Source organism: Phoenix dactylifera, chromosome 1 (genome assembly GCF_009389715.1).
Source record: "Phoenix dactylifera cultivar Barhee BC4 chromosome 1, palm_55x_up_171113_PBpolish2nd_filt_p, whole genome shotgun sequence".
Classification (NCBI taxonomy): domain Eukaryota; kingdom Viridiplantae; phylum Streptophyta; class Magnoliopsida; order Arecales; family Arecaceae; genus Phoenix; species Phoenix dactylifera.
In genome coordinates this window covers 25,159,522-25,174,440 of record NC_052392.1, presented here as the reverse complement: position 1 = coordinate 25,174,440, position 14,919 = coordinate 25,159,522, and the positions used below count along the sequence as shown (strand labels likewise).

The window sequence follows — 14,919 nt, the reverse complement described above, 5'->3', positions numbered from 1 at the left end:
TTGGGAGGTCGGTGCCTCCATTCATCTCTGGAGTATGCTCCCAGAGGCATCTTTGGGGTTAAGTACCAAAAAAAATCGAGTGGGCTTAGTCTTCAGGTGATCGTCACCTTCATTAATCTTTGGAGTATGCTCTCGGAGGCATCTCTAGGGTTGAGTACCATAGGAAATTCGAGTGGACTTGGTCTTTAGGAGGTCGGTGACTCCATTCATCTCCGGAGCATGCTCCCAAAGGCATCTCTGGAATTGAGTACGAGAGAAAATTCAAATAGGCTCGGTCTTTAGAAGGTCAGCACCTCCGTTCATCTCCAAAGTATGCTCCCAAAGGCATCTTTGGAATTAGATACCAGAGAAAATCTGAGTGGGGTCGATCTTCAGGAAGTCCTATGGTCTTCATGAGGTCCTGGGCATCCCCAGGGTGCCTCCTTTTATTGGGGCCCAAGCATCCATGGGATGTCTCACATTAAGTTTTCATCATAATTGTCTGATCTAAAGACAGAGGCATAACAAAAATGTTTTTATTGAAGATAAGCCCGAAATACAATGGACCTTACTGATAGTAGACACGCAGGTTGTCAGAGTTCCACATTCGCGGGATCGGAGTGCCATCGAGCCGCTCTAGTCTATACGTTCTCGTTCGCACCACTTCAGCTATCAAGTATGGGCTTTCCCAAATTCGGGCTCAGCTTTTCGAGCTCCCCTAGCTGTAATGCTTCGATCTTCCTCAAGACGAGATCTCTGGGTCGAAAGAGCTTGCCCTTCACTCTGGAATTGTAGTACCGGCCTGCTTTCCTCTGGTACATTGCAAATCGGACTTGGGCTTGCTCTCTAGTTTCTTCTAGCAGGTCGAGGTTGGATCAGAGCCAATTTGAGTTCATCTAGTCATCAAAGCTCTCTAGTCAGAGTGATGGAAGCCCGATCTCTGATGGGATAACTCCCTCCGTTTCAAAGGCGAGGTTAAAGGGTGTCTCTCCAGTGGGAATCCAATGCGTAGTGCGGTATGCCGGGACGTTGTACAACTCCTCGGCCCACAACCCTTTTGCTTGGTCAAGCCTCACTTTCAGGCCTTGCAGGATAGTTCGATTGGTTACTTCGACATCTCCATTGGTCTGCGGGTGTGCTACCGATGTGAACCGGTGATCGATCCTGAGCTCAGAGCAGAACTCCTTGAATCGGTCGTTGTTGAACTGACGCCCATTATGTGTGATGATGGTTCGAGAGAGCCCGAACCTATAGATTATGGCCTTCCAGACAAAGTCTTGAGCTTTTTTCTCGACAATCCAAACCATTGGCTCGGCTTCTGCCCACTTGGTGAAGTAATCGACCTCCACAAAGAGAAATTTACGTTGTCCTGTAGCCGGTGGGAAAGGCTTGAGGATGTCAATTCTCCATTGCGCAAATGGCGTTGATCGGCGTCAATGGTGCAACTAGTTCGCTGGATGTTCATGTGTCGTTGACATCAGTCGCACTTCTTGAAAAGGTTGGTCGCGTTCTTTTGTAGGATCGACCAGTAGTACCCCAGCCGCAGGACCATGTAGGCCAAGGATATGCCCCTAAGTGGTTGCCACAAATCCTCTCGTGTGCCTCCCAAAGGGCATAATTTGCTTCAGTTGGGTGGGGGCACCTGAGGAGTGGCGATGAGAATGACCCCCGATATAGCCCGTCATCGAGGAGGATGTAATGGGAGGATTGCCGTTTGATCCAGCAAGCTCCAGCCCGATCCGCAGGCACTTTTTTGCCCTTCAAAAACTTTACGAGGGGATCTATCCAGCTCGGCTCAACGTCTATATTCAGCACTGCCTTAGGCTCATTGATGCTCGATGTCTTCAGGACCTTAAGATAGGTGGCTTTAATCAACTCAACAGTTTCCAAAGTGGCCAACCTTGACAACAAGTTGGCCTTTCATTCTCTATTCAGGGATCTGTTGTATGTCAAAGTTACGAAAGGCTGAGGTGATGTCTTTTACATTTTGCAAATATTCGATCATCGACGGCCCCCAAGCCTCGAATTATTCCTGAACTTGGCCGACCACTAGTTGTGAGTCGTTGAAGACCTTCAGCCATTGAACCCCGAGCTCCTTGAAGAATTTGAGCTCGGTGATGAGTGCTTCATATTCGGCCTCATTATTGAGGCCAGAAATTCGAATCACAGAGCATACTCCATAATTACTCTATCTAGATTGGTGAGTATGAGTCTAGCCTCGTTGCTTCCGGGCTTGATGACTCGTCCATGTGTAGGATCCACGGTCATTCTGCGACCTTCATCTTGTTAGGGAGCTCAGCTGGATCTTCATCGGGTATAGTGCGCGCGCGCGCATATACACACACACACACACTTATAATGTTTTGTATATATACACACACACACATACATACATATACATATACATATATATATATATATATATATATATATATATATATATATATATATATATATATATATATATATATATATTTGTGTGTGTGTGTATGTGTATATATATATATATGTATATATATATATATATATATATATATATATATATATATATATGTATATATATATACATTTATATATATGTGGACATATATATATACACACACACACAAATATATATATGGATACATATCTGTATATATTGACACACGCGCGTGCACATGTACTTTTATATATAAATATGATATATATAATATATATACATGTGTGTGTATATATATATATATTTGCATGTGCGTATGTATTCAAGTTACCAAAAAAAAAAAAAAGAAACAGTAAGGGATATTTTTGTTTCAATCAATCCTCCATATCTTATCCAAAATCATCTCTCTGATTAGCAATCCCAGATTTTAGGTTCACTTCTTCATAGTGCATAACCCAAAATCAGAACTCCTTTCTCTTCAGAAATATTTTAGTACGACATCCAAATCGCATATCAATTTGCAGACTTTTATCAAGCGTAACACTCATCCTTTATCAAGCTTAACATTCATCCTTTTATCAAGTTTAACACCCAAGGCATGGAGAAGCTAGCAAGAGCAGGGTGATGGTGACGAACAACATAACAAGTCTCTTCTGTTTAAAAATTGACTTGCTCACAAAGGTTCAGATTGTTGGAAATATAAAATTCAACAACCTACGCATGGATCAGAGAAAGCTGAGCACCATAAAAACCATAATCAACCACACATTTGCTTGACGCAAATAGAATCACATTTGCTTGACCCAATTAGAATCGGAATTAGAATCAGAACAAATTCACTGGTAGTTTATAATCGGTCCACCATGGACTAAAATATAAGCAAAATTGCCAATGACTTTGGTCCACAACAATCAAAAGCACCACCGTGGCTGGATGCGAACATATAAGTAAATCCACCCGTCCTAATACTCTGCGTATGCTCTTACGGGTACCTCAACATCTCAAGCCATTTCTGGAAAAAAAAAACTTTTACCGGTCGATCATCAATTCAAGTTTCCACGCAGATTAGCCGTAAAGTGATGAAAGAAATCAAACTATTATTGCTTTCCAAGCACATACAATTAACTGGTTGGAACACAAATGGGATAGCATCAGATGTACAAAGGATTGGACAATATTTACCAACATGCAGACTACACTTTTCTAAAATTTAGGATCCAAACATCAAAGAAATAATTAGAAGAAACAACTTCTCATGAGGACAAGACTACTGGTTTGACGTAGAAAGATAACAAATAAGGAATATAACGAGTCACAGAACTCAAAGTCTTGAGCATGAGCTCAACTGCAACAGCCACCAGCTTGAGAAGAGGAGCCGTCCCTTCCTCCTGCTGGACCTGGGATTCCTCCATACCCAACTTTGATTCCATAAGACTGCAAAAGTTGCAACACAGTTTATATGATAGAAAAAAGGCAACAAAATAATATTATCGGTCATGGAAGAGAAGATAAAATTCCAAGAGCCACAGCATGACTTCATCCATGTGCTGAAACAAAGGTATGAGTTCATGACTATAAAAGGCTCTGAATTACAAATAGCAATATCAGAATATTATATCAAATTATCATGATGATGATGGAGTAAGTTCAAAAGAGTAAAAGTTGCCAATATAATATTGCTGTCATCCAATAACGCAACCTAGTCAAGCCTATAGGGTCCCAGCAACGAAGTGACATCCACTGTGCATTCACTTTTCCCCTCTTATCAATGTTATCAATAGCTCCCACTCAACTAAGCCTGGAAGTTCTGCTTCTAAATGAGGGTCAATTGTGTTTTTTTATTGCCAATAAACTACAAGAAATTCGACAGGCCTATTTAATACAGTTCTCATTTTCTATTTTTGTTTTCAAAAACCCAAGAAGAAAAAGAATTAGACTAAACAATATGCATACTACAACCACTTTGTTTTATGAAATTGTATGTAAAATCTTTAAAGTTTTTGGCAGCAAAGTACTATTGCTTTCAAAAAAGAGTAAAAGCAAAAGCATGGAATAGAAGAAATTTCGAACAAATGACACATTCAACAGCAATCTCCATATGGTATTTCGTTTATGTTGTAGAGGAAAAAAAACACAAAAACAATAATGATGCCAAACAGGCCCTAAAATTTCAAGTATTCTAAATAATCAAAAGAATGCATCATCGCAATATCTTTTTTTTTGGAAAGAAATAATCCATCATTGCATTTTCAAGGAAGTAATTTGGAATAATCTCTGCATCAGGGGATGTGGGACTCAGCATTTGTGCCAAACAATCTCATATAAGGGAAATCAGGAAACGTGAATGCTATGAGGAAGGATGAAGGGAAGCTCAATAAAGCTTACCGTCCAGGATGAGAGGAACTGGAAAAGCACTAGTCACAGAACCAACACATATACACAAGGCTCACTAAATATAGCGACAAGCCCCCTCCCCTCCCCCGCCCCGCCCTCTCCCCACCCCCCCACTAAAAAAAAAAAGAAAAAAACTAATAGGGTCCAAAATTACGGTTCAAAGACTTACCTCATTTGATACATCAAAGACCCCATCCTGAATTTTCTTGTATATTGTTGCCGCTGTGCTGATGAATGCCTGGAAAAGCAGTACAAATTATAAAAACTGTATCGAAAAAGAAGAGACTTTCACCTCCTTTTATTGAGCATAAAAATAGCAAGACTTAGTCACCTCTTCAACGTTCTGAGCTGTTTTTGCAGAAGCCTCCATAAAGATCAAACCATGCTCTTTAGCAAACTGCTCACCTTCCTCGGTGCTGACAGCTCTTCTGTGAGCCAGATCACATTTATTTCCAATCAGCATAATTGTCATATTAGCATTTGCATGCTGCCTTGCATCTTCCAACCAGCTTGCAAGATGGTTAAATGTCTCCCTCCTGATATTCATGTTAAAGGACAAAAGAGTATAAGTGTCTATGTAACACCTCAAGTTCAGAGAAAATAATAAATTCAATTTTACATTGTTGCATACCAAGGTATCTCTATTAATATATATACCTGGTGATGTCATAAACGAGTAATGCACCAGCAGCACCTCTGTAGTAAGATCTTGTTATAGATCTGAAAGATTCTTGGCCTGCCTGCATTGTTTCCAAAAACTGCTGATCAGATGGACATGGTGGTGGTAGATGGGGAATATCCTACTCAGTTGCTCCAAAGTACACCAACTTAATAAGCCAAGGATCGAGCAAAATAGCACTAACTTATTTGTAAGACAAAGTACTATAATTATTATCCATACAACTTCTGTTGATAAGCTAGCAAAGTAAACGATAACAGGTATCTAACTGAATTCAAATTTATTAAGTTGAGAAAAAAATATGACAACAATGTCACCATCATGACAAACAACTTAACCAATAAAGTTGCACAGAACTAACACCACATATATCCTTAAACATTAATGATGTTCCAGCAATGGCTACAGAACTCATGATTCAGATCATAAATTGATAGAAACTCATAATATGCAGAAATTACAAGAGTGATTTCTTTTGTACCAGTTGGGGGCATGAAGTGGAAATTCAAGCAGCGCTTGTTAGGTGGAAAGTTGCAGGCTCTGGCCAAAATGGAGGTGAAGGAGGTGACAACAGGAGGAAATTACAGAAGTCATTTGAATTGATACTTAACAATAACATTACAATGATAAGTGATTTATTATAAATAAATGATAACCTATCTTCTAACTTGGGATTCCGCTAATTCCTATCACTATCAAATGAAGTCTATTGATAAGTTGTGATAGTGCAAGCCTTGTGTTCCAAACTCACGAACTGGACATATAAAGCATGTATATGAGAGGCAAAGTTCCTTTAAAGGTAAGTGAGGTGGTGAAGGGTCCCCGCCCCCAACACCACACAATAAAAACCCCTGGTGCCCCAACCTACCAAATCTACTTGTTGAAAATCTTCATAAAATAGAATCCTGTTACGATATAAGTTATGTTGTCTAAAATGATTAGGCATTTAGGAATTTTCTCACTCATTCACAAATATCATCTGATCATGAAGGACAAAATTTTCAACTATACAATTTATTTTTATTGGGTTAATAATCTCCAGAACCAGAAAGGCAGGGCTTTGTTATGTTATAACTATACTTTTGGCATACTTGATCAAATATGTAAAAAGAAAAAAGAAAATAAATGAGAGACTCAACATTAAATTATGATGTAAATGCAAGATGAATAAGACCGCACAGTTGCAATGCATAGTTGCAGGTTGGCAATTGGCGGGTTTAGATAAGATGGAAACTTAGGAGTTCCAGAAAAAACAATCAGCAAATTTGTTAGAAGTCCAGAAGTGAGGGAAAAGCACTTTTAGGCCCGGTCGGAAAGCTGTTTTTTTTACCACAATACCTGTGATAAAATATAACAATTACACAAAATGTCCCTTTAATAATTGTATAACCAATTTTATCACCTAGCTAGAAAATTTGTTATATTATGAAAAATTAATTTATGCTAATAATTATAATATTTTATACTTTTATTATTGTATTATACTATAAATATAATATTATATTACATTATATCATAATACATGGATATGTTATGTTAAATAATTTAATATTATGTTAAATTATTATGCTATAATATACAATATTATATTACTATATTATAATAATATTATATTAAATTAAAGTAATATTATACTATATCATATATTTATGTATTAATACATATTATATTTTATTATGCTCTGTTGAATAATACTATGCAATGTCTTTTATGGTCATTTTGTCATACCAAAAGTACTTTCTCAGTTTATTTACCAAACACATGTTAAAGTGGGATAACACTTTAGAAATATAGTTACCAAACAACAAACAGTTTTTTATAAAAGCTCTACTTTAGAAAGCTCTACTTCCAAAAGCTCTACTTTCAAAAGCTCTACTGTCAACAACTCTTCCAAACGGGGCCTTAGTCATCACTACTTCAAGATAACATGGCATATAATTCACTTTCCATTTTTTTAAGCAAATAATATCTTGTATTAAAAGAGAGTCTCAAACTGAAGAACTGGCATGCAAGACTCACAAATTTCTTTTCCTGAATGTTGTTCCTTCTTGCAAGCTGACTGCATGTTCCAATATGTTTGTTTATTTTATGCTACCATGAACTAGACCCCATCAAATCTGCAACATTAATATCACTTTGCAACTTTGATGTTGTACCACCAAAACCAATCTTAGCACCCCAAACCAATTTCTATGACCCATCATTGCACTAGGCTGATAAATATCTTGTTAATTGAACATTCATCTACACCTAAGCTACCCACATAAAAGAGACTGAATGACTCCATGACAACCTTAATCAAACATGCAAGTATGAAATTGTCAAATGCAAATTCAAATTACAACCTATTCCTTCTATGTCCTCTTTATTTCAACATCCATGCAGAAGATTAGATCACCAGTTGCATCTGCTGCATGATCCTTATTCCTTTTACGATCCACTTGGACTTTAGCTGTCTTCCATTTAATAAGAACAGCAGTATCACATGCAAATGTGAAACATTTTTATAACAAATCATACAACAAATTCAAACCGTACTTGTTTAATGTCCTAGTTGTCAAATCCATAACCGATCACATCCGATTTCTTCCTTCGATATCTAAAATTTCATTGGTGATACCAAAAACTCCTCTAGAAGAGGGGGAAACTAAGAACAGGCCAACAACTTGGCCACTCCTTTTGATGCAACGTCAGCAACCAATATCTTAAACATTTCTCAGGATTGTGTATAAATGATCACCATTCCACTCATCCTTTTCAGTCATTGAGGTATTATTATTATCTCTTTTAATTGTTCCAAAATATAACATGCGAGCAAGATCACTCTTGCCATTCTATATCAGCTGTGATTGAAGATATGGTGCATGGGACTCCATGGAGTTAATTTCAAAAGTTCAGAGCACATTTCCGAAGTAAGTTAATAACACGTGCAAGGATGTCCCCAAATTCTGTTTCCATTTTTCAAGGTTCACATTTACTAGTAAGAAACCTTCCCATCTTTTAAAACATGTTGGCAAAGATCATTTATGTGGTCAGCCACAAAATACCTTGGATTTAAAGTTCTTAGAATGCTAATTCTGTTGCATGGTAGAGCTGAAGTTATATATTTTAATCACTTCATCTCTAAACACTCTTATCCTCCCAATTAGGTTATGCTTGAAAAATAATTCGAGCTTATCAGATATCTCATCCATTATATATTCCAAACAACCACCAACTCATTTCAAACTCGAAGAATCCCTCATATATGGTGTTCCAATTGGTAGAGATTTCTCAGTACTCAAGGTAAGCAAGTTCAAAGAAGTTCCACAAAGCAAGAGATCAAAATCCAACTTCATTTCCTTTCCCCCTCAAATGATACCTAAAATTTAGGCTGAAAAAGAGCTTGTACATTGGAAGACTTAGAAATTCCACTGTCCACAAAATGGTAACAATCTTCATTGGATAATCTTCTGCCAAAATGTTGCTACACTTTACCATTCTAAAACCCCTTACAAAACATAGTTCCTAGGAAACACATATTCCGATCAAACTTAGCCTTCAAAAGAAACATGTTTGGGAGACAAATTTGGTTCATTTCCTCATGTGTTGTTAAGAGGGGCAAAGCAAGGCGAAAACAAGTAAGAGAGAAAGGAAAAGTGGGGCAATGCTAATCTCCTTCAGGGTTATTATTAGCCACCATTGGTTTAGTTGATGCTATATGACACTTGGGCCAATCCATTTTTATGCCACCAATCAAGGGAGAGGGAGAGGGAGAGGGAGAACAGGGCATGAGTGCATTTATTGCCACCTCAACCCCATTGGAGCTTGCTGTTGCCTCCCCCTTGCCCCAAAGAAAAGCCCTAGAATGGGGTTTTACAAAAGGAAAAAGAGAGAATGAAATTGACAACCCGCCTTTATTTCTTGATAAAAGAACCCTGTCCCAATGCAAAATAAATTCCAAACCAGCTGCTTCGTGATAATTATCACAACAGAAAATGAAGGTACTCCTATCAACTAGGGATGTGATAATCATACAATTCAGTGCACTTAAAGGAAAACCTCTCCCATCCTGACACATTATACCCAACAATCATGACACCATGATGAAAACAATGGATAAGTTGATTCCTAACCTGATCTCTTTTCAATCACAAATGAGACCTCAATATTTTGATCGATAAGAACCAAAAATTGCCTCAACAGGATGCAGTTTGTTGTCCAATACATTCACTCAAAAAAGGCACACCCAGAATAAGCTAGGATTTCCCCACCTAATGACTATGATTGGCCATAAATGAGCGCAGAAAACATCTCTTTGACTGGTCCAATCTATGGGCCTCAGATCTGTTTACTTGACTTGATCGCCCCTTAGAGAATATTTTTCACATTTACTGTTGCACCGTATGGTAGCCTTTTAAGTTGGTAGGTTATGTTCATATATGGAAGCAACTTAATATGCTTAAGATATCCAGCAAAGGTTGAAAAGAGCAGAAGTTCAAAATTGCTAAAGACAGTGAAAGTAGAAAAGAGTATCCCCCCCACCAAAAATAAATAAATAAATGTGTGAGGGCCCGGTCTATTGACCGGCCTGCACATGTTTGGGCCGCAAGCCCAATGTGAGTAAGGGTTCACACGGCTTGCACGTGGGAGAGAAAGAAGAGGACCCGCCTCCGATCCCATCGGACTAAGGAGACTAAGGGCTCCCGATTTTCCACAATAAGCTTCGATTTTTGTCTATAAAAAGAGACTCTTCCTTCTCCTCCAGCATCTACTTCAATGTTTTTCAATTAGAGCCATAAATCTTTAGATTTTTCGTGGGTTTTACTCGGGGTTTTCGCCGTTGATCCGGCCGGGAGAGCTAGCTGGAGGTAAGTTTTGGTTGCTAACCTCTCTCTTCTTCTTTTAGTTATTGGGTTGTTGTCGTTGCTTTGAATTTGGCCAGCAAGTCGCCGGATTGATGGTAAACAAGGCTCCCTTGTTTTATATTTGTTTTCTTTTGTTTTGCTGGCCGCCGCCATCGTCGTCGTGGGTCGCCAACCATTGGAGGTCGTCGTCCACCAGCGACCGCAGCAGCCTGAGGTAGCGTTCCTTCATTTTGGAAAGGAAAGAGAGCCTTCACGATTCTCTCTTCTCTTATTCACTCTCTTCTCGTCAATTTCTCTCTCCTCTTATTTCTCTCTCTCTCTTCTTCTTTCTTCCTCTTTTCTCTCTCTATCTTGATGTTTTCTCTCTCTAGTTGATTTGGAGAAATTTTGGGTGGAAAGAACTTGATGGGTGGTCCTAGGTTACTGCGTGATGAATCCTTTACTGGACTAGTAGAAGGTTCTTGGTTGTTGACTACCTCAGATAATTTTTGATGTTAATTTGGCTCTGTAGTAAAACAATTTTTTGGGCAAGAGGTCGTTGAGCAAGATTCTATGCACCTCGGTTCATAGATCGCGGTGGGGACAGATAACAAGTTTTTCTAGGGTGTTGGCGTAGAAGTAAGAATCCTTGTACACTTGCCTACATGTTTATAGATATTATATATATATATATATATATATATATATGTATGTATGTATGTTATGCTAATGGTCTAAATAAGTAAGATACAAGGATTCTCCCACAATGGTTTTCTATATTAAACTATGTTTTGATCATGTATGCTTGTGATTGTTAGTGTGATAGATGCATATATTGGTAATAACAGTCATTTGCATAATTGGACTAATGGATATAGTGCTTTGGAATAACCATGTTATATAGATTGCCTCGTCACAAGTGGAAAATGTGACCATAATTAGTCTAAAGCTAAAAATAAAAAATTGATACGAACATGTGTGGACTCTGGGCTAATCTCGTTACTATCAATTGCCCCATCATGAGCGTGACATTTATTGATTGCCCCATCACGAGTGAAAAACGTGACACCTATCGATTGCTCCGTCATGGATGAAAAATATAACTAAAATTTGGCCCAAAGTCGAGAAGATATTGAATCTTGGACCCAAATTGAATTGAAGAAAATTTTAATGATTAACTATGAAAATCACCATTGAAAAACTTATTGGATATTGTATGATGTATCACTTTGAGTGGTTGATATTATTGATATTAGATTGCATATATATGTGCAAATTGTTTATTTGAGTATTGTTGATAATCGGAGCATAATTTTATGATATTTATGTTTATTTCGATAATGAATTCTTGTTATTTTCATATCCCTTATTGCATTTTTTTTCCAGAGTTACAGGATACATAATCTTGGATGGGTTGAGTGTGGAGTTCGAACATCAGACATTAGCTAGTAAGTTAGTTTAGTTTCTAATACCAATGAACAGTCAAAAATTTTGTATTTGAATAGTTTGAATTATTTAATTATAATGAAATTATTGAAAAATTATTCATCTTAGGCCTCGCATGATCTTTAGGGCACTACTCTAAGGTTCAGCGGCCGTATCATGTGGTCGACCTAGGTGATGGGCTCGGGCAACATAATGGCCCTATGTCCTGCTGATTTTTTAGCAACATAACAAATCTGCTTTTAGATCTGGCAAATTCTGATAGTTTAAGGCTGAAAGCTTCATCAACAACCTTCTCCTCAAGATCTATTACCTTTGCTTCTGCAAACTACTACTGCTGTCTGTAGTTTATCATCAACTAACCCAACAACCATAGGCTACACTAAACAGTAACAGCTTTATTGAGTTTGGCTGCACTGATTTGATTTCTTTGTCCTATATGATTAGAATTCAACTAACCGATCCCTAGAAGCTCAAATATATATGTAGAAAACTATCAACACAATGAACCAGATACCAGATGTATTGCTTCTTTAATATCACATCCATATTCACAACCCCTATGGTCACATCTATTCTTCTTCCAATCTTACAGGTACCAAAAGCTTTCACCAAAGACTAGAGTTGCATACCTTCTCCATTTTAATTGCCATCCAGATCATACAGAATCCAATGACAGAGAACTGATAACTATCTATTTCTAATTGTTTATTCCCTAAAGTTTTTCCACGAGCATATTCTCATAAAGCTCATTCAATTTTTACACCACACTCCTGACCTCAAGAGGTCAGCATGCTTATTACAATCCTATTCCAATAATCATACATGCATTAAATCATGCATGTTCCACTGAAAACACTCATCATTCTTGACTCCAATGACAATGATTCTAACCATGAAACTGCTAATCTAAGCAAAATAGTAGAAGCCCGCCAATTAACTTAACAAATTCATTAATCCCTTCGCAAATAAGCAGTTGCTTTGCCCTAAGGCTTAAAAACTTGGTTTTGCTTTTAGTTTCGGCTTGATAATATGAGTTGTAAATCGGGTGATCTTTTGGTTGTATTTCTCTAATTTGTTATTTTCAGATGAAAATAATATAAAATCTCATAAGACATCCAACTAATTACCAGAATAAATTAAAAGATATACATCATTTTTCAAGTTCATTATACTATTTGGGTCCTCTGGATGCAATGCTTTAGTAGCTTTGCTCTGCAACAATCAAATCATTATTTTTTGCAAGTATAGGTCCAGTAGTAAAACCTATATCAGTTTACTTTCTTCTGAATCTCTTTAAAATGTGATATTGCAATGCTTCTACTAGGTTTAAACTAGAAAATGTTAGCTCATATTCAAAAAATGCAAAAAGGGGGGAAATCAGCAGAAGCAGCTCATGTATACAATGAATTTGAACACACAAGTAGTTTTAGTTTGACCCAATTTGGAACGGTTTCGACTAAAAGTGGAAAATTCCAGCAAACTTGGCCCTCACAAGACAGTTTACAAAGCCATTGTTCATGCTCACTTACGATTCCAAACCTACAATATACATAATAAAGGTGACCCAAGCATACCTATTGCCTAAATGTATTATTTCCACTGTGCAGATTTCTTTCCAGCACCCAAAATCTCTTATTAATCTTTCAATGTTCAAGAATTCATTCCAGAGAACACCAGTGTGCATTATTGGCCTTGGCTGTTATCATATCAATTTTGCTACTTTCTTCAGGAAAAAGCTATTAAGTTGTGCCATCAGCTCAGGTTTTAAAAAAGTACTGCAATTTCAGAATGCTCAAGCAAACAAGGAATTGATCACAAGTCTAAGTGAAAACAATGCGTTATAAACTAGACCAAGATATTTGATGTTGTTGAGTTTGCATTCAGCAAAGTCATTATTGCAAATGTAAAAGCAAATTTAAGTACCAGAAAATACAGTTTCACTCTACAGAAAAAACAAGAAAGTAGAATTAGGGACAAGGCAACCAACCGTATCCCATATCTGCAACTTTATCGGCTTGTTATCTATTGTAATCATCCTAGCCCCGAATTCAACACCAATCGTCAAGTCATGAACAGGTTGGAATCGTTTGTCCGTGAACTGCAACAGAAGGCATGATTTCCCAACTCCTGCAGAGAGGGCGAAAAAGAGAGAGAGAAGAAATATGGTCGTACATCATAGATACCACAAGTGATAAAGAGAACAAATCTTCAGAGAAATCTAGAACGAAAACGATTCAATAGAACCATCAATTAGGGTCCAGTTCTTTCGAAAATATAATGCCACATACGAACACCTGACAGGCCAACGAAGCCAAACCACCAAAGTCTGAATCATATTCCAAGGTTATCGCATCCAGGACATGGCCACCCATAAATATCTCATGCAATCCATGCAAATCAACTTCTTTTTTCATACAATCCATTTATTAAAACATACCAACGAATCAAGCTCCATATTCTACCCAGATCACGAAGATTTCGGCATAAGAAGATCGATTAAAAAGAGATCCCGACGTCACAGAGACATCAGATTCCAAACAAACCAAACAAACCTAAGAAAAACCTAGAAAGGGACCGAACTACCTGTGTCTCCGATGATGATATACTTGAAGAGGTAGGCGTACGACATCTCTCCTCCTCACGAACCCCAATTCAAGAAGAAAGGCTACAAAGGAATCAAAGAGAGAGGATTTAGGGTTCGAAAAAGGATGAGAGCGAACGAAAGAGATAGGAGGAGGAGGAGATGGAACCGGGTTGAGAGAGAGGCGTGCACGCGTTTGCCTTACTTTATAAGGAAGGATTCAGGCTTCGGCGCTTCGCTGTCCCTCGCGCCGATCGTAGAAGAAACCCCCCGCCCGAAGGAAAGCCACCTCCGATTTGACTCACCGAGTTGACTCAGCACTCTTTTATCGCTTCTAGTCCTTTTTCTTAAGAAACCATGTGCCTTCGAGTCCGCGTCTCCATGTTGCTTTTATTTTCCTTTACTTTTAAAAGAGATAGGAATTTTAATAGGGATGGATGGCGTGGATTAGGATGCATGCCCCTCGTGTATTGCCCTATTAACCGTTAAAAATTACAAAGTCTAAGAAATTGACGGCTAGTGATCTGATTTAACAAACTTGATCCATTGCGGAATCAGTATTATGCAGACGGTTATATCTAAATTTCGTTCTATT

The 14,919-nt window shown here is 37.9% G+C and overlaps 1 protein-coding gene across 2 annotated transcripts; it reads right to left on the bottom strand.

Moving 5' to 3' along the window:
* Positions 1-3,475: 3,475 nt before the first annotated feature.
* LOC103696208 (ras-related protein RABB1c) lies at positions 3,476-14,679 on the bottom strand. 2 transcript variants are annotated; one of them, XM_008777746.4, is made up of 7 exons: positions 14,530-14,679; positions 14,327-14,408; positions 13,731-13,870; positions 5,450-5,532; positions 5,124-5,328; positions 4,962-5,030; positions 3,476-3,832 (listed from the first exon to the last, which is right to left on the bottom strand). In XM_008777746.4, the coding sequence occupies exons 2-7, from the start codon at positions 14,370-14,372 to the stop codon at positions 3,740-3,742; spliced, it is 636 nt and encodes a 211-aa protein (XP_008775968.1). In that variant the 5' UTR covers positions 14,373-14,408; positions 14,530-14,679; the 3' UTR covers positions 3,476-3,739. The 2 variants fall into 2 exon arrangements, with proteins under 2 accessions (XP_008775968.1, XP_026656601.1); XM_026800800.2 differs by lacking the exon at positions 14,530-14,679 and having other exon boundaries at positions 14,327-14,510.
* Positions 14,680-14,919: the final 240 nt, after the last annotated feature.

Coding starts and splice junctions, on each gene's coding strand:
- LOC103696208 (XM_008777746.4), bottom strand. CDS start 14,372: ATGTCGTACGCCTACCTCTTCAAGTATATCATCATCGGAGACACAG. Junction 5,329..5,449: donor CTCGTTTATGACATCACCAG/GTATATATATTA, acceptor CATGAATATCAG/GAGGGAGACATTTAACCATC. Junction 5,031..5,123: donor CAGCTCAGAACGTTGAAGAG/GTGACTAAGTCT, acceptor CTGCTTTTCCAG/GCATTCATCAGCACAGCGGC.